Source organism: Mastigoproctus giganteus, chromosome 10 (genome assembly GCF_048544385.1).
Source record: "Mastigoproctus giganteus isolate SK-2022 chromosome 10, ASM4854438v1, whole genome shotgun sequence".
Lineage (NCBI taxonomy): Eukaryota > Metazoa > Arthropoda > Arachnida > Uropygi > Thelyphonidae > Mastigoproctus > Mastigoproctus giganteus.
Window position 1 is genome coordinate 43,254,382 of NC_143584.1, and position 23,375 is coordinate 43,277,756.

The window sequence follows — 23,375 nt, forward strand, 5'->3', positions numbered from 1 at the left end:
AAATGGTCGTTATATCAGAAGAATGTTATATTGATGTTTCATAAACAAGTAAAAGCTTGTACATTTAATGTAATTTTACTAATACAATACAGTATAATCTTATAATATATACTACAGTTTACACAGAAAAAATATGATTGTAAATTTTGCATTGATTGTGGAGTGCAGTAAGGTTATAATTAAATTGAAAATTTCGCTACATAGGCCGCATACCTACCAGGACCCAACAACAGAATTGTTTCATACTTTAAAATAAAATTCTCTGTTTCAATGGTAGAGAATGTTTTAAAAGAGAATTATGAAGGTGTGTGATAGCAGTTATTTCACTTCATAGTTAGGCTGCTCTTGAAAAAATCAACGTACAAGTTTTACTCCTTGATAAGCATCTTTCACCGAAACTTCTTGTTCAACCACAATAGGTTCTGCATCTTTATCACTACCAATTTCAGAACATTCCTTTAAGTCTGCAATGCGTTCATCTTAGATCGTACATATCTTGAAACATTCAATGTCCACATCCACTTCTGCATAATCTTTGAAGCTGTAAGTTTCAGCGATGACACAAATTCTCAAATATTTCTTTTCTATTATGGGACTGTTCTTCGCAATTAGTAGATGAAGAATCATGCAAAACTTCACACGTTGCATCATTTAAGGTGGTAAATCCAGCATGTTTTAGCATTAGCATTAGTAGAGGCATTTGATGCAAGAAAGCAAGCTTATGCAGCATCAGCCAAAAAAAAAAAAAAAAAAAACCACTTCCACTTCACCCCTCTGTTCGTTCAAAATATCTGTCCAGCTGAGCCTTAAACTTATTTAGGCTATCAACTTCCACGACAAGGGCTGGAAGTCTGTTCCACCAACCAACCACCCGCTGGCTAAAGGCAAATTTCCGCACGTCTATCCTACATCTGTCTTTCCTCAATTTGAATTTATGCCCTCTCAGGTGATTATTCTGAGCGAGAGGAAGAATCCCATCAGCATTGATGGGACCATGCTCAAACCATTCAAGGCTTTATACACCTATCAGATCACCTTGCTGGTGCCTAGTCTGCAGACACTGTAATTTGCAAAACTTAAGCCTTTCTTCATAAGAGCACCCCTTTGTTCCATTCACTAATCTTGTTGCCCTTCTCTGTACTCATTCCAGCAGCTCTACATCCTTCTTGAAATGAGGCTTCCAGACCTGTATACAGTACTCTAGGTGTGGCCTGACCATTGCCTTATACATGGGAATAATCACCTCCTTATCCCTGCTAGAAAAATTCCTGTATATCATTGACAATACACCATGAGCTACTCTTGCAGCCCATCTGCACTGCTCAGAGAACTTCATATTTGCCTGCACAACCACCCCCAGGTCCCTTTCATTCTCTACCACTGTCAGTGTAGTACCACAGAGTTGATACGTTGCTCGGGGTTGCTGTTTCCCATGTGTAGAACTTTACATTTGTCAATGTTAAACTTCATTTGCCACCTTTCCAGATCCTGCTGCAGCAGCATAGTGTCAGTAGTGTCCTTGACAACCCTGCCTACCTTTGTATCGTCTGCAAACTTCGACATTAAGCTTGATATACCCTCATCAATATCATTTATGAATACAGAAAACAATAATGGACTGAACACTGAGCCCTGAGGGACTCCACTAATAACATTAGTCCACGACAAGCAGTGTCCATTGATTACCACTCTCTGTCTTCTCCCCCTCAACCACCCCTTTATCCACAGCATTAATTTGCTTCCAATGCCACACTGCTCCAATTTGTGCAGCAGTCTTCCATGTGCAACAGTATCAAAAGGCTTTCTAAGATCCAAGTATATAATATCAAAGTTATTCCCTGCATCCAGTTCCTTTGTAACTGAATCATAGTATCCAATTAGGTCAGGCAAGACTTCCTCTTAACAAAACCATGCTGTGTCCGAGCTATAGCTGAAGTCTTGTCTAAATGATGATGCAGTGCTTCTTTAACTAGTGCCTCCATTAATTTTCCTGGAACAGAAGTTAAACTCACAGGTCTATAATTACTTGTCAGCCTTTGATCCTCCTTTGTGAATTGTGGTGACATTTGCACATCTCCAGTCTGTGGGTACCTCCCCTGAGTCCAAGGAAGCTCTCATAATTATGGCTAAGGGTTTGCTTACTTCCTTTGCTGCCTCCTTTAATATAACTGGATAGATCCCATCCACCCCGGGTGCCTTTCTTGTGTTTATCTTCAACAATTTCTCCTCCACTTTATTCTCAGTTATTACAAGATTCTCTAGCTTACTGCTAGAGTTGAATACGCCTCTGGCTTTCCCCTCGCTAAATAACTCCTCATGTGTGAATATCGATGCAAAATATTGATTTAGTTTGTTAGCTACCTGAGCAGGATTATGAACAGTTGACCCATCGATATCAAGTGGACCAATCTGATTCATCCCCTTCCTTCTAGAGTTTACATAAGTAAAGAACTCTTTGCTGTTTTTCTTTGCATCCCTTGCCAAAGATTTCTCGTAATCTGCCTTCGCTTGCCTAACCTCCTTTGTAACTTGGTTACAGATCAACTTGTATCTATCATAGGCTTCTGTGTCATGTTCGAGGCTACTAGAGACGGTCGTGTTCAAAGCCGCTAAGTGGATTTTTCTTATTTATTGATTCGAAATTATTGTTTTTCTAAAACTTTTGATTTAAATTTAGTAGTATAACATTATTTTGTGATTTTCTGATTAATCTGGTGTATTTATTCTTTACTCGGCCTTGTAATTGCATAAAAGTATCGGTAAAGGTTTTCACGTGTTTCAACTCCGCTACCGTTCGTAATTTTCCCGTCTTTGTGATACGATAGTTATATACCGTACTAGATAGCGTTAGTTGAACTTCGTTAGCAGTTAAATTGTACGTTTAAATAAATACATATAACGACTTAGATTACAAACGTAATATAATTAATTATATTTAACATAATTAATAACATAACATAATTAATTAATAAATTAATAGAATCATGACTCAGACCAGAGCAGCAAAGCAAAAGCTCAAGCTAATGGAAGTGCTGTGGCTCAGAGCAGAACTGAGGGGGGCAGTTGTCCTCTGACTCACAGCCTTATAAAATGCACTGTTTGCTTGATGTTTGCAGAGCAATCGGGTACGGGACATGATACTGCCAAGGGGGATGTCTTTGTGTGTGCGCGATGCAAGGAGTGTATCGATATCAGGCAACAACTCGCCGTTCTTGTGGGCCTATATGAGAGCTTGAAGGACAGGGTGGATGCCCTCGAAGAAACTAAATTGAGGGGCCCATCAAGCTCTCAGCTGCACACATCAATGCCAGAGCTTGCACTTGGGCATCGCGTGACACAGAGACAACCCTCAAGGCAGAATGCGCTGGTCCCGAAGGAACTAGTAGTTGTTGGTGACTCTATTGTCAGGGAAACGGGGAACATGCTTTGTAAAAAAGATAGGTGGAACAGGACCAGGGTATGTCTGCCAGGGGCAAAGTTTGATGACGTTGTAGAGTGAATATCATCTTTTAAGGGCACAAAAGGTGATATAGTTGTACACGTTGGCACTAAGAATATTAAGAGTAGAAGACCGGCAGAATTACTTAACAAGTACAGGTCACTGTTGAACAAAAGCCGAGAATTAGGGTTGAATTTGAAAGTGTCTGCAATTCTGCCCAGACACAATAGGAGGGAGTATATGATGAGAGCCTTGTCGATCAATTCGGCCCTGGAAAGATTGTGCAAGGCTCAAGGGGTAGAATTTTTTTCAGCCTGGACGGTACTTGTTAACAGGAGAGATTGCTTCTACAGGGATGGGATACACTTAAATAGAAAGGGTGCAAGAATATTTGCTGATGCTATCGAGGCAGTGTTAGGTGGGTCGGAAAACTGCTAGCTTGGGGGGAGACAAAGACCAATAGATTGACAGTAGCCACTGGCAGAGGTGAAAGAGATTCTTGCACTGCTTCTATTAAAATGAGCAGAAGCCTGAAAAACAAGATGCATGGTATTTCAGAGACTGCTGGGAGCCATTGCGGTACAAGTAAACACATGGGTTGTGTTAGGGTAGCTAAGAATAGAAACAGGTGCAGGTATACTTGAGTGTACACCAATGCTAGGAGTTTAGTAAATAAATTTAATGAATTTGAGGTATTGCTGAAAACATCAAAGGCAGATATTGTTGGGATATCAGAGACGTGGTGTCACACAATATAAGGGATGCAGAACTGCAATTTGGGGAGTACAACGTCTACAGAAAGAATAGACAGGTAGGAAGGGGGGAGGGGTTATGCTATTAGTTAAGAAACACATAAAAACCAAGGAAGTGAAGCCAGTCGACATCGCTGGACAGTGCAGTGTTGAGTCAGTTTGGTGTGACATAAGCATTGGAAGATCAAAATTGAGAGTAGGAGTGTGCTATAGGCCTAATGGCTCTGATGAGTATAATAAAGAACTGTACAGGGAAATAGAGTGGGCCAGTAAATCAGAGAGTCTTATAATGGGAGATTTTAATTTCCCAGATATTGACTGGAATTTGGGGGCTGGTTACTCACACACTAGCAGGGCTTTTGTGGATTTATTGGATGATTGTTTTCTATATCAGCATGTTCAGGAGGCAACTAGAGGGAGATACTCTTGATTTGATTATCAGCAGTGATTCTTCATGCATTAAGAATCTGCAGATAAATGAACCACTAGGTGGCAGTGATCACAGTGTGCTGAAGTGGGATTTACTCAAAGAGGTAACTACCATCAGGGGTAAAGGGAAGGGTTATTGCTTCCGTAAAGGCGACTACGATGGACTGAGACAGTATTTAAATTCTATACAGTGGGACCAACTGATGATGTTACCAACAGAAAATTCAAAATGGGAAGCATTCAAAGAACTTATCTTGGAAGCTACTAGGCTTTACATACCAACTAAGAAATATTGTTCAAGGTTTAGGCCAAAATGGATGTCAGATGAACTAATGAGGCATATGGCAGAGAAGAAAAATGCATGGGATACTTACAAATTAACACATGACACAGAAGCCTATGATAGATACAAGTTGATATGCAACCAAGTTACAAAGGAGATTAGGCAGGCGAAGGCAGATTATGAGAAATCCTTGGCAAGGGATGCAAAGAAAAACAGCAAAGAGTTCTTTACTTATGTAAACTCTAGAAGGAAGGGGATGAATCAGATTGGTCCACTTGATATTGGTGGGTCAACTGTTGATGATCCTGCTCAGGTAGCTAACAAACTTAATGAATATTTTGCATTGACATTCACACATGAGGAGTTATTCAGCAAGGGGAATGCCAGAGGTGTATTCAACTCTAGCAGTAAGCTACAGAATCTTGAAATAACTGGGAGTAAAGTGGAGGAGAAACTGTTGACGATAAACACAAGAAAGGCACCTGGGGTGAATGGGATCTATCCAGTTATATTAAAGGAGGCTGCAAAGGAAGTAAGCAAACCCTTAGCCATAATTATGAGAGCTTCCTTGGACTCAGGGGAGGTACCCATAGACTGGAAATGTGCAAATGTGACCCCAATTCACAAAGGAGGATCAAAGGCTGACAACGTATCAACTCTGTGGTACTACACTGACAGTGGTAGAGAATGAAAGGAACTTGGGGGTGGTTGTGCAGGCAGATATGAAGTTCTCTGAGCAGTGCAGACGGGCTGCAAGAGTAGCTCATGGAGTATTGTCAATGATATACAGTAATTATAGACCTGTGAGCTTAACTTCTGTTCCAGGAAAATTAATGGAGGCACTGGTTAAAGAAGCACTGCAGGATCATTTAGACAAGACTTCAGTTATAGTTCAGACACAGCATGGTTTTGTTAAGGGGAAGTCTTGCCTGACCAACTTGATTGGATACTATGATGCAGTCACAAAAGAACTGGATGCAGGGAATAACTTTGATATTATATACTTGGATCTTAGAAAGCCTTTTGATACTGTTGCACATGGAAGACTGCTACACAAATTGGAGCAGTGTGACATTGGAGGCAAATTGCTGCTATGGATAAAGGGGTGGTTGAGGGGGAGAAGACAGAGAGTGGTAATCAATGGACACTGCTCATCGTGGACTAATGTTATTAGTGGAGTCCCTCAGGGTTCAGTGTTGCGTCCATTATTGTTTTCTGTATTTATAAATAATATTGACGATGGTATATCAAGTTTAATGTTCAAGTTTGCAGATGATACAAAGGTTGGCAGGGTTGTCAAGGACATTACTGACACTATGTTGCTGCAACAGGATCTGGAAAGGTTGAGCAGGTGGGCTGAGAGGTGGCAAATGAAGTTTAACCTTGACAAATGTAAAGTACTACACATGAGAAACAGCAACCCCAGAGCAACGTATCAACTCTGTGGTACTACACTGACAGTGGTAGAGAATGAAAGGAACTTGGGGGTGGTTGTGCAGGCAGATATGAAGTTCTCTGAGCAGTGCAGACGGGCTGCAAGAGTAGCTCATGGAGTATTGTCAATGATATACAGGAATTTTTCCACCTGGGATAAGGAGGTGATTATCCCATTGTATAAGGCAATGGTCAGGCCACACCTAGAGTACTGTATACAGTTCTGGAGGCCTCATTTCAAGAAGGATGTAGAGCTGCTGGAACGAGTACAGAGAAGGGCAACAAGATTAGTGAATGGAACAAAGGGGTGCTCTTACGAAGAAAGACCTAAGTTTTGCAAATTACAGTGTCTGGAGACTATGCACCAGCGAGGTGATCTGATAGAGGTGTATAAAGCCTTGAATGGTTTAAGCATGCTCAATGCTGATGGGATTCTTCCTCTAGCTCAGAAAAATTACCTGAGAGGGCATAAATTCAAATTGAGGAAAGACAGATGTAGGATAGACGTGCGGAAATTTGCCTTTAGCCAGCGGGTGGTTGGTTGGTGGAACAGACTTCCATCCCATGTGGTGGTGGTTGATAGCCTAAATAAGTTTAAGGCTCAGCTGGACAGGTATTTTGAATGAACAGAGGGGTGAAGTGGAAGTGGGTTTTTTTTTTTTGGCTGATGCTGCATAAGCTTGCTTTCTTGCATCAAATGCCTCTACTAATGCTAATGTGTTAATTTGTATGTATCCCATGCATGTTTCTTCTCTGCCATGTGCCTCATCAGTTCATCTGACATCCATTTAGGCCTAAACCTTGAACAATATTTCTTAGTTGGTATGTAAAGCCTAGTAGCTTCCAAGATAAGTTCTTTGAATGCTTCCCATTTTGCATTTGCTGTTGGTAACATCATCAGTTGGTCCCACTGTATAGAATTTAAATACTGTCTCAGTCCATCGAAGTCGCCTTTACGAAAGCAATAATCCTTCCCTTTACCCCTAATGGTAGTTACCTCTTTGAGTAAATCCCACTTCAGCACACTGTGATCACTGCCACCTAGTGGTTCATTTATCTGCAGATTCTTAATGCATGAAGAATCACTGCTGATAATCAAATCAAGAGTATTCTTCCCTCTAGTTGCCTCCTGAACATGCTGATGTAGAAAACAATCATCCAGTAAATCCACAAAAGCCTTGCTAGAGTGTGAGTGACCAGCCCCCCAAATTCCAGTCAATATCTGGGAAATTAAAATCTCCCATTATAAGACTCTCTGATTTACTGGCCCACTCTATTTCCCTGTTCAGTATCTTATTATACTCACCAGAGTCATTAGGCCTATAGCACATTCCTACTCTCAATTTTGATCTCCCAATGCTTATGTCACACCAAACTGACTCGACACTGCACTGTCCAGCGATGTCCACTAGCTTCACTTCCTTGGATTTTATGTATTTTTTAACTAATAACATAACCCCTCCTCCCTTCCTATCCAGTCTATCCTTTCTGTAGACGTTGTACTCCCCAAATTCCAGTTCTGCATTCCTTATATCTGTGTGATACCACGTCTCTGATATCCCAACAATATCTGCCTTTGATGTTTTGAGCAAAATACCTCAAATTCATCAAATTTATTTGCTAAACTCCTAGCATTGGTGTTCACGCAAGTATACATGCACCTATTTCTATTCTTAGCTACCCTAACACAACCCATGTGTTTACTTGTACCGCAATGACTCCCGGCAGTCTCTGAAATATCCTGCATCTTGTTTTTCAGGCTTCTGCTCCTTCCAATAGAAGCAGTGCAAGAATCTCTTTCACCTCTGCCAGTGGCTACTGTTAATCTATTCGTCTTTTCTCCCCCCAAGCTAGCAGTTTTCCGACCCACCCAACACTGCGTCGTTTGAAGCAGTTGACAATCACATTTTCATCAACGTCACCACATGCTGAAAAACATAAATACATTGCCTGCAGGAGTCGATTTCACATTGAATTTTGTTTTCAAGATAGCATAATTTTGTTTAATAGCATTTTTCGTTAGTTTTTCTTAAGACTGGATTACATCTTGAACAAGTAACTGACATCATATTTTGTAATAGGTACTTGACAGTGTTTGCATGTAGGTCATTTACTTGACGATGGATACAGTCCACAAACAGAAAAAAATTTTTGTTCTTCTCACCCATCCTGCAATATAAGTCTCTGATTCATTCTTTGTAGATATGCGATGTCATCCATGCCTTTTGATTTGCTCAATACATAGTCATTGTATTGAATAAACCAAATTGAAGACCTTATCTCGATACGAAGGTAATGTCTTCAAACCTTTTAAAGCATCGAGGTTTCCGGGCTTATCCAATGATTAAAGAGTCCAGTTTCATCAGCATTGAAGATGTCATTGTGGTCGTATGTCAGCAAAACACTTTTTAAACAATTTTCTTTCCATTTCTTTGTAGCATCAATATTCATAGCTGCACTTTTGCCACACATTTTTGAAAGACAGGCCATGAAGAGTCTTAAATTGCTGGAACCATCCATCTGAATTTTTAAATTCTTCAATATCCATTCGATGTGCAAATGATTCAACTTTAACCATTCCAAAAGTACCATTTCAAGATCTGAATACTTCGCCTTTTGTTCTTGAATCTTCCCAGTGCAGCAAATTTCTCTAAACTTTCAATATTTTTCCAATCTTTCAGAATAGTAAACAGAGTACTCAACTCTTAGGAATGCCGAACTGTTTGACAATGTCAGGCTTAGAATGCACGCCATTATCTACAGCTTTCAAAATCCTAATTTTATCTGTGATTGGCAAAGCTATTTGCTTTCTTGGAGCTATACCAATAAACGTATACTCAAACTAATGAAATTAACATGTATCTGATTTTAATTTCATTACCCACTGTGAGAAAAGAGTGTGGGAAATCTTAAATGATTTCTCTCAATTCGATGTTGTGTTTTTTGTTACTTTTAAACTTGAGTATTGTAATAAAAATGTAAAAATTCAGATTAAGTGGCAGAAATTTAGAGGTAGGGGTGGAAAAAGAAGAAGAGAATAACCCAGCAATAGTACATAGTATGTCAAAAAAAAAAACCAAACTAACCTGACTATCAGAATGATGTAAATATGAATGTTTAATATTTCTTCAGTATATTTTTGACTTTGATCTGCTTGCAAGATTTTGTTGGAAGTTGATAAGTATGTCTGTAAAGAAATCAGATCTGAGTTTTAGAATGTCTAAAACTCAGATCTAATTTCTTTTTTTACACCTATGTGCCGGTTTATGTAACAATAGGCTTAAGGATTTAAAATAAACAAATTTTGTGTTTTTACTCCAGAAGGACTATATAAGGTCAGAGGAGCTTACAAGATTATAGTCTTCTTTTCGATAATGTAATTCAGATTACAAATTTTTATCAAACTGTTTCACTCTACATTTTGTGTAAGCAGAATTATTATTTTAATTTTCATAAGTCTTCTTTTCATTTTTTTTCATTTTTTTTTATTTGTGCTGGTGTTCAACTAGTACAGCTTGGCATGCCAGGTGTCAATCACCAATGGGTCGCTGATCTGATAAAAATTTCTGAACAGATCGGCACTTCAATGCTATATGCAGCCATAGTTATCGTTTATAATACTGAAAACTGAAACAATGAACTTTTATAACTACACCAGTACACAATATTATCGATTTACTTTGCAGATTTATTGCCAACTTTTATTTTCGGTCTGATTCACATAAATTGATAAGTCCTTGATTGTGGAAATTCAGTCAAGCGTGGAAAAGTTGCAGAAACAAATCTGGACCTCAAATTATTTTAATTTGTTTTATACAATTCTTTAAATCCAAAAGTCTAGTTGAAATTTGCTTTATAGTGTTTTCCCATGGATTTTTGCAACAAGAAGCTAGCTCCCCCCCACTGGTTCTCAGTAATTGGGTGATCTATTCCTGATTTGAAACTGATCACAATGGGGTAAACTCGTTTCCCGATTTTAACCAAGCGGCAAAGGGAGGAAATAGTTTCAGATCCATTCAAAGCTTTAAATACCTCAATCATTTTGAACAGGCTAAGAGTAGAAAACTTGCTTCTTGCCCTAATGGTAGCCAAGCATTCTGCTATCTTGCCAAAGCTATGCCGCAACTTTTGCAAATCCCTGCTCCCACCTATGTCAAAACCAGATGTTTCTGTTGTCACTTCAGTCAAGGATAAAGCTGACCTGCTAGCATCCCATTTTTATTCCAACTCATGTATCAATGATCTTGGTAAAACACCTCCCATCATTCCCATTCAATGCTCCATTCAATGCCTCCTGTGGTCTTCCATCAAAAGGATGTCAGAAGGACTTTGACAAAATTTGATGCTCAGAAAGCTCCAGGTCCTGATGGTATTTCTCCACTTGTTCTCAAAACTTGTGCTCCTGAACTTACTCCTGTTCTTTGCCGCTTTTTTCACTTTCTTATTCCAAAGGTGTTTTTCCTACTGCTTGGAAATTTGCTCATATCCAGCCAGTTACTAAAAAGGGTGACCAATCCCTCCCATCCAATTATCGTCCCATTGCAGTTACTTCTACTCTTTCTAAAGTAATGGAGAAATCAATTAATCGCCAACTCTTAAACTACCTAGAAACCTTCTGTCTGATCAATTATCGCCAGTATGGATTCCATCAGTGTCGATCCACTGGTGATATTCTGGCTTATGTTACCCATTTATGGACTAATTCAATGGAAAAGTTCGGTGAAACACAAGCAGTTGCTCTCGACATGTCAAAGGCTTTCGATTGTGTTTGGCATAAAGGTCTTCCAAACAAGCTTCCATCCTATGGTTTGCCAACTGTTTTTAGTAATTGGTTATTCAGTTTTCTCTCTGATCGCTCACTGAGGGTGATGGTAGATGGCTCTCTGTCTTCTAACTTCTCCACTAATGCCGGTGTCTCCCAAGGTTCAGTTCTTTCCCCCACTCTTTTCCTCATGTATATTAATGACCTTCCATTGACTGGAAATCCTATCCATAGCTTTGCTGATGATAGCACATTGCATTCCACTTTCCACTTTGAGAAACTGCTCAATCAGCTTCAACTTCTCGAATATCCACTACCAATTCCTTAAATGTCGATCTCCAGGTAATTCTCCAGTGAGGCAAAGATAACTTAGTTGATTTTAATACTTTTAAAACTCAGTCGTGTCTTATATCTTGCAAAAAGGATTCTTCTGCTCCTATGCTTATCTCTGGTGACACTCAGATTTCTAGGCAAAATGCTATATCTCTTTGGGGATTTCCCTGACTTCTAATCTCTCTTGGCACAAGAACATTACAAATATTGCTTCCTCTGCATCTAAAAACTTGGTTTTCTCTTTCGCTCTCGGCATTACTTTTCTTCCCAACAACTGTTCACTCTGTATAAATTGCAAATCCACCCTACCATGGAATATTGTTCTCACATCTGGGGGCGGTGCCCCCAAAACCTCTCTCTCAGGCTTCTAGATTCCATTCAGAAGAGGGCAGTTAGGTTAATTAATGACTCCTCTCTAATAAAGTCTCTCCACTCGCTGTCTCATAGGCATACTGTTTCTGCTGCATGCCCTTTCTACAGATACTTCCATGGGCACTGTTCTTCTGAATTGGCTTCTGTTATTCCCGCTGTCTCCTTCAAAACAGTCTGAACACGTCGCCACCAGCCAACATCCATTTACTGTCCAGCTTCAAACTCACAGAACCAACTTTTCATCTTACTCGTTTATTCATTCAACTGCCGTTTTCTGAAACAACCTTCCTTCGTACGTATTTCCTGAAAATTACAGTCTACAGAAGTTCAAGTCTAATGTCAACAAATATCTTCTTTCGTCTTCTCAACCCCCAACCCAAGCACGGTACTAGGTACTATAGGTTCTAATACCTCATGTTTGGGGTTTTCATAAAAAACAAAAAACAGGTATCCCTGCAGGTACTTAGTCTCGAGACACTACAATTCCTAGAACTGAAGCCTTTCTAGGTAAGGGCATCCTTTTGTATCCTTTGCTAATCTGGTTGCCCTGCTCTGCACCTATTCTAGTAGATCTACATCCTTCCTAAAGTGAGGCATCCAGACCTGTATACAGTACTCATCAAGGTGCAGCCTAACCGTGGCCTTATACAAAGGGATAATCAATTCCTTATTCTTTTCCTTATCCCTTAGTAAAGTTTCTGTATATTATTGGCAAAGCCCTGTGAGCTATCCTGGCAGCACATCTGCATTTCTCAGAGAATTTCATGTCCGACTGCACAATTACCTCAAGGCCTTTTTTGTTCTCCACTATCCTGAGTGTAGCACCACACAGTTAATAAGTTACTCTGGGTGTACTGCTCCCATGTGCAGTACCTTGCATCTGTCAAAGTTGAACTTCTATTGTCATTTCTCAGCCTATCGACTCAATTTTTCTAGATTTTGTTGCAGTAGCTCACCCTGATGACTGTTGTTAATCACCCTAAGTTAGATATAGCATTTCAACACTATGATATTCAACTTGCTTAAAGCATCTAAATTTGCATCCTACAGTACTGTTATTAATAATTTCATAATGTTTAATAATGCATATTACATCACAGTGGAACACAGCAGTTTTTTACTTTTCTTTTTATATTTACTTGTATACTTATCATCATATGTTATATAGAAATATACCACTCAATGAAATGTAATATAGATAAATTTGTATAGTTATGTGTTTATCAGTTTTTTGTTATTTATAAAAGGAAAAAAAAAAAGATTTATTTCCTAAAAATGACTATTTAAATTTATTCAATAGTGCATGAACACACTGCAGAATAATTTTGATGATATAAAGCATACAACTTTAAGTGAAAGAGGAGCTCTAAAGGAGGCAGCTAGGTAGGTATATGTTATTTTTTATATATATAGTAAATCCTGTTACAGCATTTTACTAGGGGAGTAGCCCTAAAAAAGCGTCGATAGGCTGAGAAATGACAATTGAGGTTCAACATAAACTAAAAAAAGGGGAGTTTCCTACTTATAGTATCCTAAAAGGTACTATAAGTGGGAAAAGGTTATAAGCAGACCTACCTTTTGAGAGCTGTTTGTCGTATTTCATCACTATTTTGATAGCGATACCGATCTTTTTTATAGTATCTGTGAGATAGTGGTTTATATGCAAGTTGAAATCCTGCGCACTAATATACTGTACCTACTCTTTTTGGCACCTTAACCATTTTTTTGCATGCTACTAAAAAGAATAAATTTTTAAATAAGATTTATTAAATTAAACAAAACATATTTTGAATATTATAAACATAACTGTAGCATTAGCATAGTAATAATAATGCCATCATTAATGAAATTTACATATTAAAGCCATGTTTGAACACACACACACACTAACACATACACTGATTACTGTACTAGCAAGAAAAGTGGATGAATAATGTTCAATTAAAAAAAAAAACTGCCTTGTAGAATCCATAAATACAGTGATAAATGGTAAGACATTACATTGTAAAGAGCAGCCTTTTCTACATTCAAAGCTTTGATTAAATACAAAATAAACAAACACCATCTGCACAATAAACAATTTCCATGAGGTAAACAAGGAACTGCATCATAAATGATTCCTAGAATTTAGTTCTGTCTTCCCTTTTGCAAGACCAAAAATCAAGACCAATGATGAATTTATTTCTTCTTGGGATCTTAAAAAAAGAGATGTGAGAATAGTAGGTGCTACTATAGTGTGTTGTCTACTACATGCTATATAGTCTACCGCACACTATAGTGTGTTTTGTCTGCTACATGCTATACAGTCTACCAGACACTGTAGTGTGAGAATACACTACTGCATGTGGCTACTGGCACTATAGCGTGTGGCCTACTGGATGCTAAAAATATGATATATGAATGTGATAAAAACAAAATTATGTGCTAAACAGTTTTTAATAAAGACTAAATAATAGTATCCTTTATGAATGATACAGAAACAGGTTGCTCCTGTCACTGGATCCATATAATTTTCTTGATGGTTCACCATAAATTGGACAAGAGGAGAAGGAAGGCAATGGACCTCCCAGCCAGAAGGGATTCTAGGAGGTATGAGGCAACCTGTGGAGCAGCAAAGTCTATCAGGAAGTCTCACGACTGGTGAATCCCAGGAATAGATAACATCCACAACTACTGGTACAAGATGTTTAGCTACACACACACACACACACACACACACACACACACACACACACACACAGCGGAGCAGTTCACCCAGATAATAAGGCACCCTGACATAATCTCAGAGGCTCTGACTCAAGGAATCACCTACCTGAATGTGCTATGGACAAAAACACCACAAACCTGGCAAAGTACAGACCAATTACCTGTTTGCCAACACCGTACAAGATCCTGACTAGCTGCATAACTAAGAAGTATCAGACCACTTTGAGAGCTATGTTATCATGGCTGAGCAGCAGAAGGGAGATGAGCAGAGGATGCAAGGAGCAGTTGACAATTGATGCTGCAGTTATCGAGGAAGCCTACAAGAAGCACTGCAACCTGTGTGCAAGGTGTACATTAACTACTACAACACCTTTGACTCCATACCCCCATAACTGGCAGATAGAGACATTGAAGATCTACAAAGTCGATGCAATGCTGACACATTTCCTAGACGCAACCATGACAAAATGGGGAACCACCATTAAGGTCGAGAATATCATGACCAGACTGATATCCATCAAAAGAGGTATCTTCCAGGGGGATGTCCTGAGCCAACTATGGTTCTGTTTGGCAATCAACCCACTGTCCACCATGCCCAGTAACAACAAATATGAATATATCCTTAAAGAGAGGAGGAAAGAACCTGTTCTCTCTCTCTCTCTCTCTCTCTCTCTCTCTCTCTCTCTCTCTCTCTCTCTCTCTCTCTCTCACCTGATGTACACAGATAACATCAAGCTCTATGCTGCAACTGAGAATCAACTTCAACAGCTACTCTGGCTTACTGAAGAATGCAATTTGGTCTAGACAAATGCAAGACCCATGGATTATATCAAGGATATCTAATTGGACAAAACTACCAGCTGAAAAGATTGAAGCCATGGCAGAAGGCAAGACATACAAATATCTGGTGACAATACAGGCCCACCAGCAGGGTCACATTAAAGCTATGGCCAAACCAGCCATGGCCAAGGGAGGGCCTCACCTGAAGAGGGGCCTCATTTTCAGTCTAAATATTTTTTAAAGTTTACAAAAATTTTACAAATTTTTTATAGTTTATTTGTTTCATTCATCCATCATTCTCGTTTGCACCAGGGGAGGCACAGTCAATTTAAGCCAAAGCAACAATTAACTAATTTAAAATAAACTCGCACTCATCCTTTACTTTCACACAACTAATTTCACCCATTTTCCACACTTACCCTTTCAGCACTTGCCCTCTCTCACACATTCATCCCTGGGATCATGCATTATTGTTCATTCACCCTTCCTAGTATTTACTTTCATACTCACACCTTGACATTCACTCACCCTTTCACAGTAGTCTGTGGCATAACTATGCCAATGTAGCCAGTGCAGTGCAGTGCATTGGGACCTACTGCCCTCCTGCCTGAAACAGAAAAAAATTTAATTGAGTTAAAAAATAAGTTTTTTTTTTTTTGGTTATGTTTATGATAAAATTGACTGTCTATGAACAATAATTTTTTTTCACATGAAGCAGGTTTATTGTTAGCTAGCTGCATGCACAAGCGAAACTGCAGTGAATAGAGGTGAAATGGTATTAGCATAGCTTCTGCTTCCAGGGAAATTTTTTAAGTATTTTTTATTATTTTTTATTTTTACCAAAACAAATATTTTCAGGGGGCTCTGCACTAAACTTTGCATTGTGGCCCCCTTTTTCTAGTTATGACACTGACTCCAGTTCTCATTCATTCATAGTAGCTTACTAGTGTTTTCCAACTGATAGGTAACCATGGCTGCATGCCTATACTGGTCTCTTTAAAATCTTTGTGTTGTCAAGTTAGGGAATTCAGTATATTTTAGCTAGACATGTGCTATGATGGGGGGGGGGGAACGGTACCAGCCCGTCTTTATTCCCATCAGTCACATTTGGTTATTTTCCTACCTCTATGGTCCCCTGGCAATGAGCCAGGGACAGGGTGTGAAATCCTGTAATCAAGTCTGGTAAGTTCTAAGTCAATTCAGGTATATTCAGTCATGTAGAGATTTTTATCATTCACTGGGTGTGGGGAGGGGCATGGGCTGGTATATATTTGGTCTATTGATTTGGTACAGGGACTGATTGAAGAGCCTGTCTCTGCAAGTTTTGGTGGATTTCAAAACTTTTTGAGCATACTTGAAGGCCTTGTAAAAGGCCTCCTCCATGATGAACTTGGCTTCTATGAAGCAGTCAAATTTCTAATTAACTGTATACATCGATTTTCATAGATTACACAGTCATATAGAACGTGTCCCTAATACTTGCTTTTGCCAAAGGTACAGTGGAGATCATCGGTCAGTCCCAAGGAGTGCAATTTAGCTTTAAGGGATGCATGACCTGTCAACAGTAAATGTGGTATAAAGTCCTGGAGCATACCACTCAGATGTTTTGGGCTAACCATAGACACCCGTGGGAAAAAATCTTTTGGTAGTAGCACTTTTAGTCTCTTGTTCACATTCAATTTTCCATATCTGATGTAAATGTGTGGCAATTTGTTGTCTCTCTGCCTTAATGTCATTGGCAAGGTTTGGGGTTATGCCTAGGAAATCCATGGGGATTCCTTTTTTAAGTCTATAATATAACCCTTTTTTTGAAATTTCAAGGTGCCGTGGTAGAGTATTGGCCAATACTTGTAGAGCTGGGATACTAACTGTACAGCATGCTCTAGTTATTGTTAATAAGATTATTTTTTGAATGCTATTTTTCATAATACAAATTATATATACAGGGTGTCTCAAAAATATTGGTACAAACGTTTAGGGGAGGTTTGTTTGTTTGTTATTTGGTTTTTAGGAGCATTAGCAACTAAGGCCATATTGCTCCGGGAATATGCGGTGGTCATTCCCTTGACCTTTCTGCATCCTTCGTATTTGGTGGTGACGGGCTCGAACCCCGGTCTAATCAAGAAGCGTGTGCTACGCACTGTTGCTCCTTCCCACCTGGCTACGGAGGCACCTTTAGGGGAGGTAGGTAACATCTAAAGTAATGTGAATCGCATAGGAACCCATAACCGGAAACATCACGGGAAAGTAGTAGCAGAGGCACAAGAAGCAGAAATGACACAAGACAATAATTAGTGGCAAACATTTATTTGATATAATATTAACAATGGAGTACAAGATGGATGCATTTCATGATGTTACAACAGATGCTCAAAGGTTCCACCATGAGACGCAATACATGCATGACACCGACGCAGCATGGATTGGCGGACATGGTCGAACATACCTGGAGTTTCTTTGACAGTAGCAGCAGTGCAGACGAGTCTCGCCACGAGATCCATTTCTGTCTCCACAGGCAATTCATACATGATAGATTTGAGGGCCCCCACAGAAAGAAATCAAGGCTCGATAAATCAAGTGAGTGTGGGGGCCAGGCAACGGGTCCACCGTGGCCAATCCATTGATGCCCAAAACGCCTGTTCAAATGGTCACGAACACACCTTCCATAATGGGCATGCGCCCCGTCATGTAGAAACCAAATATTGTGTCTCACATTTGCTGGAACATGGTCAAGTAACCCTGGTAGAATTTGTTCAAGAAAGATCTGATATTTAGCGGAGTTCATGCAGGATGGTAACAGGTATGGGCCGACTAAGCAGACACCGACCATACCTGCCCACACATTTATTTCGAAGCGATGTTGTGTCGCATGGGTGTGTGCACACTGTGTAGTTTGTTGTGAGCCCACACATGAGCATTGTGCTGATTGAATAAGCCTTCCCGAGTGAAATAAGCCTCATCCATGAACAAAACATAGGCTGGAAAATTCAAGTCTTGAACACTTTCTTGGAGAAACCACTGCGCAACAGCCACACGTGCAGGATGATCTTGGAGGAGCAGTAACTGAACTCTTTGGAGATGAAAGGGGTGTAAGGAATCGTCATGCCAGACACGCTGTATGCTGCAATGAGACACTCCTAAGGCAGAGGCAACAGCATGTGTGCTGGTAGTAGGATTATTCTGGACGGCAGCATTTAACACATTGTTTTTGTTCCATGGCGGGAGTTTGCATTGAACGTGGTCTGCCCGCACTACTCCTGTTACTTCTAAATGACCCATAATCGCACAAATTTTGTGTGATTATGGGTCATTTAGAGGTAACAGGAGGTGGTCTGGTATATGTTTGTCTGGGAAGCGTTCTCCATAAATTTGTTGAGTGGCTTGTCCATTGCCCTCTGCTAATCCATACACTAGGTGCAAGTCTGCCAGCTCCCAGTTCGTATATTGATGCATGCTCTTCGTGTGGCCACTACTGCTTGAACGAGTAAACCAGAAATTTTCCCTCTCGCGAACTGATTAACAGCACCGTGTAACCATGTACTGACTTACGGTGATGTTAGTAGTAGTGGCATGTGATGCAAGAAAGCAAGTGTATGAGCTTATGCAGCATCAGCCAAAAAAAAAAAAAAAAATTGCACCATTTTCTCCAAATGCCTGTTCAGTTCCTCCTTAAATTTGTTTAACCTGTCAACTTCCACAACGACAGATGGAAGTTTGTTCCAGCAATTAACCACCCGCTGGCTAAAGGCAAATTTCTGCACGTCTATTCTACATCTGTCTTTTTTTTAATTTGAATTTGTGCCCCCTTAGGTTCGTAATCTGAACAAGTGGAAGAATCCCATCAGAATTCAGCGTGCTCAACCCATTCAATGTTTCCGGTTATGGGTTCCTATGCGATTCACATTCCTTTAGATCAGGGGTGGGCAACAGCCGGTCCGCGGGCCACATCCGTCCCACGACGATGTTGAATCCGGCCCCCTCGGTAAATGCAAAATATAGAAAATCCATACCTGACTACACTCGCCGTAAACGTTCGGCTTAATTCGGTTCAATTGGGAATCGCGGCCAGTACAACAGTAACCAAGTGATTCTACGCAGCGTCAAAGAGTTATTTCCTAATTATTATTGTAGCATCGATCGAACGAAGTTCCTTTGGGTTTGACTTCTTATTGAAAAAAATAATATTGGTGCGAGATATTTTATGTTTTATGCCTTTTCTAATTATTACAATTTTTAATTTAATATAATTTATAGCCCATAAAATGAGCCAATTAAAAAAAAAAAGAAAAATTGATGCCGAATGCCGCATTTTCAATGATAATTGGACATTCATATATTTTTTTTAAAAATACATTAATAATTTGGTAATTCAAGTAATATAACATTTTTTAGGTTCTGATTTTTTTTATTAAATCGTTCAATCTATTCCGGCCCGCATCATGATGCGAAAATTTCATTCAGCCCGCACCATGATACGAAAATTTCATTCGGCCCGCTGACGAAAAAAGTTGCCCACCCCTGCTTTAGATGTTACCTACCTCCCCTAAACGTTTGTACCAATATTTGAGACACCCTGTATACAGTATATAATTTCATTCTTTATATAGTGGCACTAAATAAACATCAATTATAGATCACCACAAAATTAAAAAGATACTGTACAACTTTTTATAATGAAATAAACATAATTTAAAAAATAACAATAATAAGTTTATGTAACTTAAACCCAAATTATGTGGCACCGCTGGAATGTTGTTGCGGCACCCCGGTTGGAAACCACTGATTTAATGCATAACAAAGAAAAGATTTCTTGGGCACTAGCTTTTTTTTTTTTTTAATTGCTTAAACTAGTGGCTGAAAATATTGTAGCTGGGTGGGTTATACAAGTATACAACTTGTATACCCACCGCATCATGTATTTGAAACTTTAGGTAATATTCTTGTTCTGTCTTGTTTGTTTGTTTGTTATTTGGTTTTTAGGAGCATTAGCAATTGCTTCAGGGATATTCGGTGGTCATTCCCTGACCTTTCCGCATCCTTGATATTTGGTGGTGACGGGCTCGAACCCCGGTCTAATCAAGAAGCGTGTGTGCTACACACTGCTGCTCCTTCCCACCTGGCTACAGAGGCGCCCCTGTTCTGTCTTGTAAACTCCTATGTGGCTGTTCTAGAGCAGTGATCTCCAAACTTTTTTGTTCATGCACCCTTATTTTACTTAAAAGGACTAGTGTGCACCCAGGAATAAAAAATTAAATATATAAGTTTAATATATTTTTTATTTATAAATCATTTACATGGAAGGCATATCTAAAATCACATTTATAAAATAATTTGTTGGATTGTTTTCTTGATCTACATTTGTTCAGTAAGTTAAACAAGGATGGAAGATATACTCAGAGCCCGAAGCGAGCACATGGCTGCTTCATTTCAGACATGGGCGAAACTGACAGCATGATCAAATAAAGCCGCATGTTGAAATATTAAAAAAAACATTTATTTATAATTTTTATTTTCAATTACATTTCAAAAAGCTAAAGTTTTCATAATTAATTAATATTGATTTATTGTGGATTATCTTGCTTACCCCATGGATCATCTTGCGCACCTCCAGAACTGCATGCACCCAACTTTGGAGACCACTGTTCTAGAGTTAAAAAGGAAATTTTTTATTTACAATATAATTTCATTCATTTCTTTTTAAACAGAGAAGAAACTAAAATATGTTTTTAACTGATATATTTTATTACATAATGTTTAATATAATAATGCTATAATATTTTTAATACAGAATGGTTTATAATTTAAGAGGTCTGTTGATATTATTTATTTAGGTGTCTCAAATGTGCTGATGCTCCGTGTCAAAAAAGTTGTCCAACCCAATTGGATATCAAGGCCTTTATTAGCAGTATTGCTTCAAAAGTAAATAGATAGCTCATAGGAAGATAGAAATTCAATTACTTGTTAACACCTTAAAATTCATGAAAGAGTTGAGATATTATGATAGATTGACTGTTTAACCTATATTGTGTGTTGCTTGTTTATTAACTCATACGGCATGAATGGTTCTATGAAGTTTAAAATAAATATATATAGTCTATGTATTTATGAATATTTCATACTGTTAAAAGTTTTATGGCTAGCACAACTGTAACAGTAAAATACTATAAGATTAAATTCCATTTATTAGCCCTTTGTCACGAGTTCCTACAATGTAGAGAGGTAACAGCTCCAGACAAGCCAGTGGTTGCAAGTTTGTCCAAAAGGCATTCTGGACAAAGTGCCAGGCCAGCATGGCTGTATAGAGAAGTACCATCTATACAGACAGAAAACATGCTGACAATGCTGAACTTGCCCCGGGACAACTGATGCAACAGCTATAGGGGCTTAGAGTAAAGCATAAAGACACCCATTTAGAATAGAATAGAATAGAATTGAATACAATTAATAGGAAATAATAAAAATTATTGACACCTGTAGTTTAAATTAAATACACATAACTGGTGTGATTTGGCTATCACTAAATTTTCAAGATGCAAATTCTCTTAGCTAATGCATGAGAAACTGCAGTTCAACACATAAAGACCGGAGATACCTGATGAGGTATGTGCTCCCCTAGACATAAATACTGTAAAGTCAGGTGAAAGGAGAGAAAGGATGTAACGTTGTAGCTATACTTAGTTTGGTGGAGATTCGTTGGTATGAGTTTAGCCACTTGTGACTGGAGAGCTTTGTTATAGGCTATTAAGACTGGGTCTATATTCAAACCGTTGACAAAGAACAGAGTGTTGAATGGGAATGCCTTTCCATTAAACAGTCTAGTTAGTAAAGGGGGGCTAGTGTTGGTTTGGATCTTGCTGCTTTCCTGGGGATTCTCCAAGCTATGACTTCCCAAATTTCTGGGCAATCAATGTCCACATTGTACAGTTTTGTAAAGAAAGAAAGGTTGTTGTATCAGATTGAAAGTGAGAAGTCAGTAATTTAGGCAGTCAACCATGAAAGCTCGGGAAGAGACAGGTTCATAGCTAGACTTAAAGTTCATTTAAGAAACCAGTATTCAAGGGAAGAGATTTTTTTTGAAGTTTGCATTGGCCACACTGGCCCAGACAGGGTAAACAGAGAATTTTTGGTTTGATAATTCTGGAGAAGAAGTTTGGTATAGTATGGGTGGAATGTATGTTGAAGGTTTTGTTTTTCCAGCCAAATGGCTCTTGTGAGTTTTTTGGACAGGTAGTTTAAATGAGTAGCGAAGTTGAATTTTGAATCATAGAAAATTCCCAGATCTTTATGGTTGGTTATGATAGGAATTGTTTGTGCATTCAGCTAGGCAGTTATTGGAAAGATGCTCTTTTTGAGGGAGATTTGGAGGTGACTGGATTTTGAGGGGTTGAGAGTGAGATTGAAGGACTTGAGGTACAAAGTGAACTCTTGGAGGGTGTTACAGATCAGCTCTTCAGTGCAGTTAGCTGATTAACTTGAGTCTGAGGTGGCGATGATTTTAACATCATCCACATAAGATATTACGTGCTTATGGGTTAGTAGGAACGGTTGGAGGATTGCAGAGAACATTATTGCCGATAGTGTCCTGCCCTGTAGGATTCCAGATTAGCAAATGGCACGATAGGATTTGTTTTTGAAGTTTGCTGTTAGGACCCTTTCTTTGAGGAGGTTGGCAAAGAGATTTAATAGATTACTATTGAAGAGATAAAACCGTTTGGGAGATTCAGGAGAGAGTGTGTGTGGAGACCACATCAAATGCATTTGATTTGATTTTTAGAATCAAGAGCTTTCAGAATTATTTGGTTTATTGCGAGAAGGTTGGTCAATGTGGATCTTCCGATAATTCTGTAGTGAATCTGGTTATGATGTATTGGGAAGAGTATATGCTTCCTCACTGTTGGTAGCATATATCTTTCTAGTAGTCTTAGTACAGAGGATGAGATTGATATTGGCCTGATATCTTTGTTGCTTTTGATGTTTTTACATTTCAGTAGTGGGAAAATTTTGTAGTGAGGCCATTCTGGGGGGAAAAAGTTGTTATTTATGACCTGATTGAAAAAGAAGACCAGAAAGTCTAAAATGTAGACA

General features: G+C 38.9%; 1 protein-coding gene across 1 annotated transcript in view; it reads left to right on the forward strand.

Annotated features, from left to right (window-relative positions):
- su(r) (dihydropyrimidine dehydrogenase su(r)) overlaps positions 1 to 23,375 on the forward strand; it is a 466,373-nt gene that overhangs the window by 131,392 nt on the left and 311,606 nt on the right. The window contains exons 6-7 of the mRNA XM_090382920.1: positions 13,105 to 13,187; positions 21,122 to 21,209. Coding sequence (XP_090239046.1) covers positions 13,105 to 13,187; positions 21,122 to 21,209 — 171 coding nt within the window. The remainder of the gene's footprint in view (positions 1 to 13,104; positions 13,188 to 21,121; positions 21,210 to 23,375) is intronic.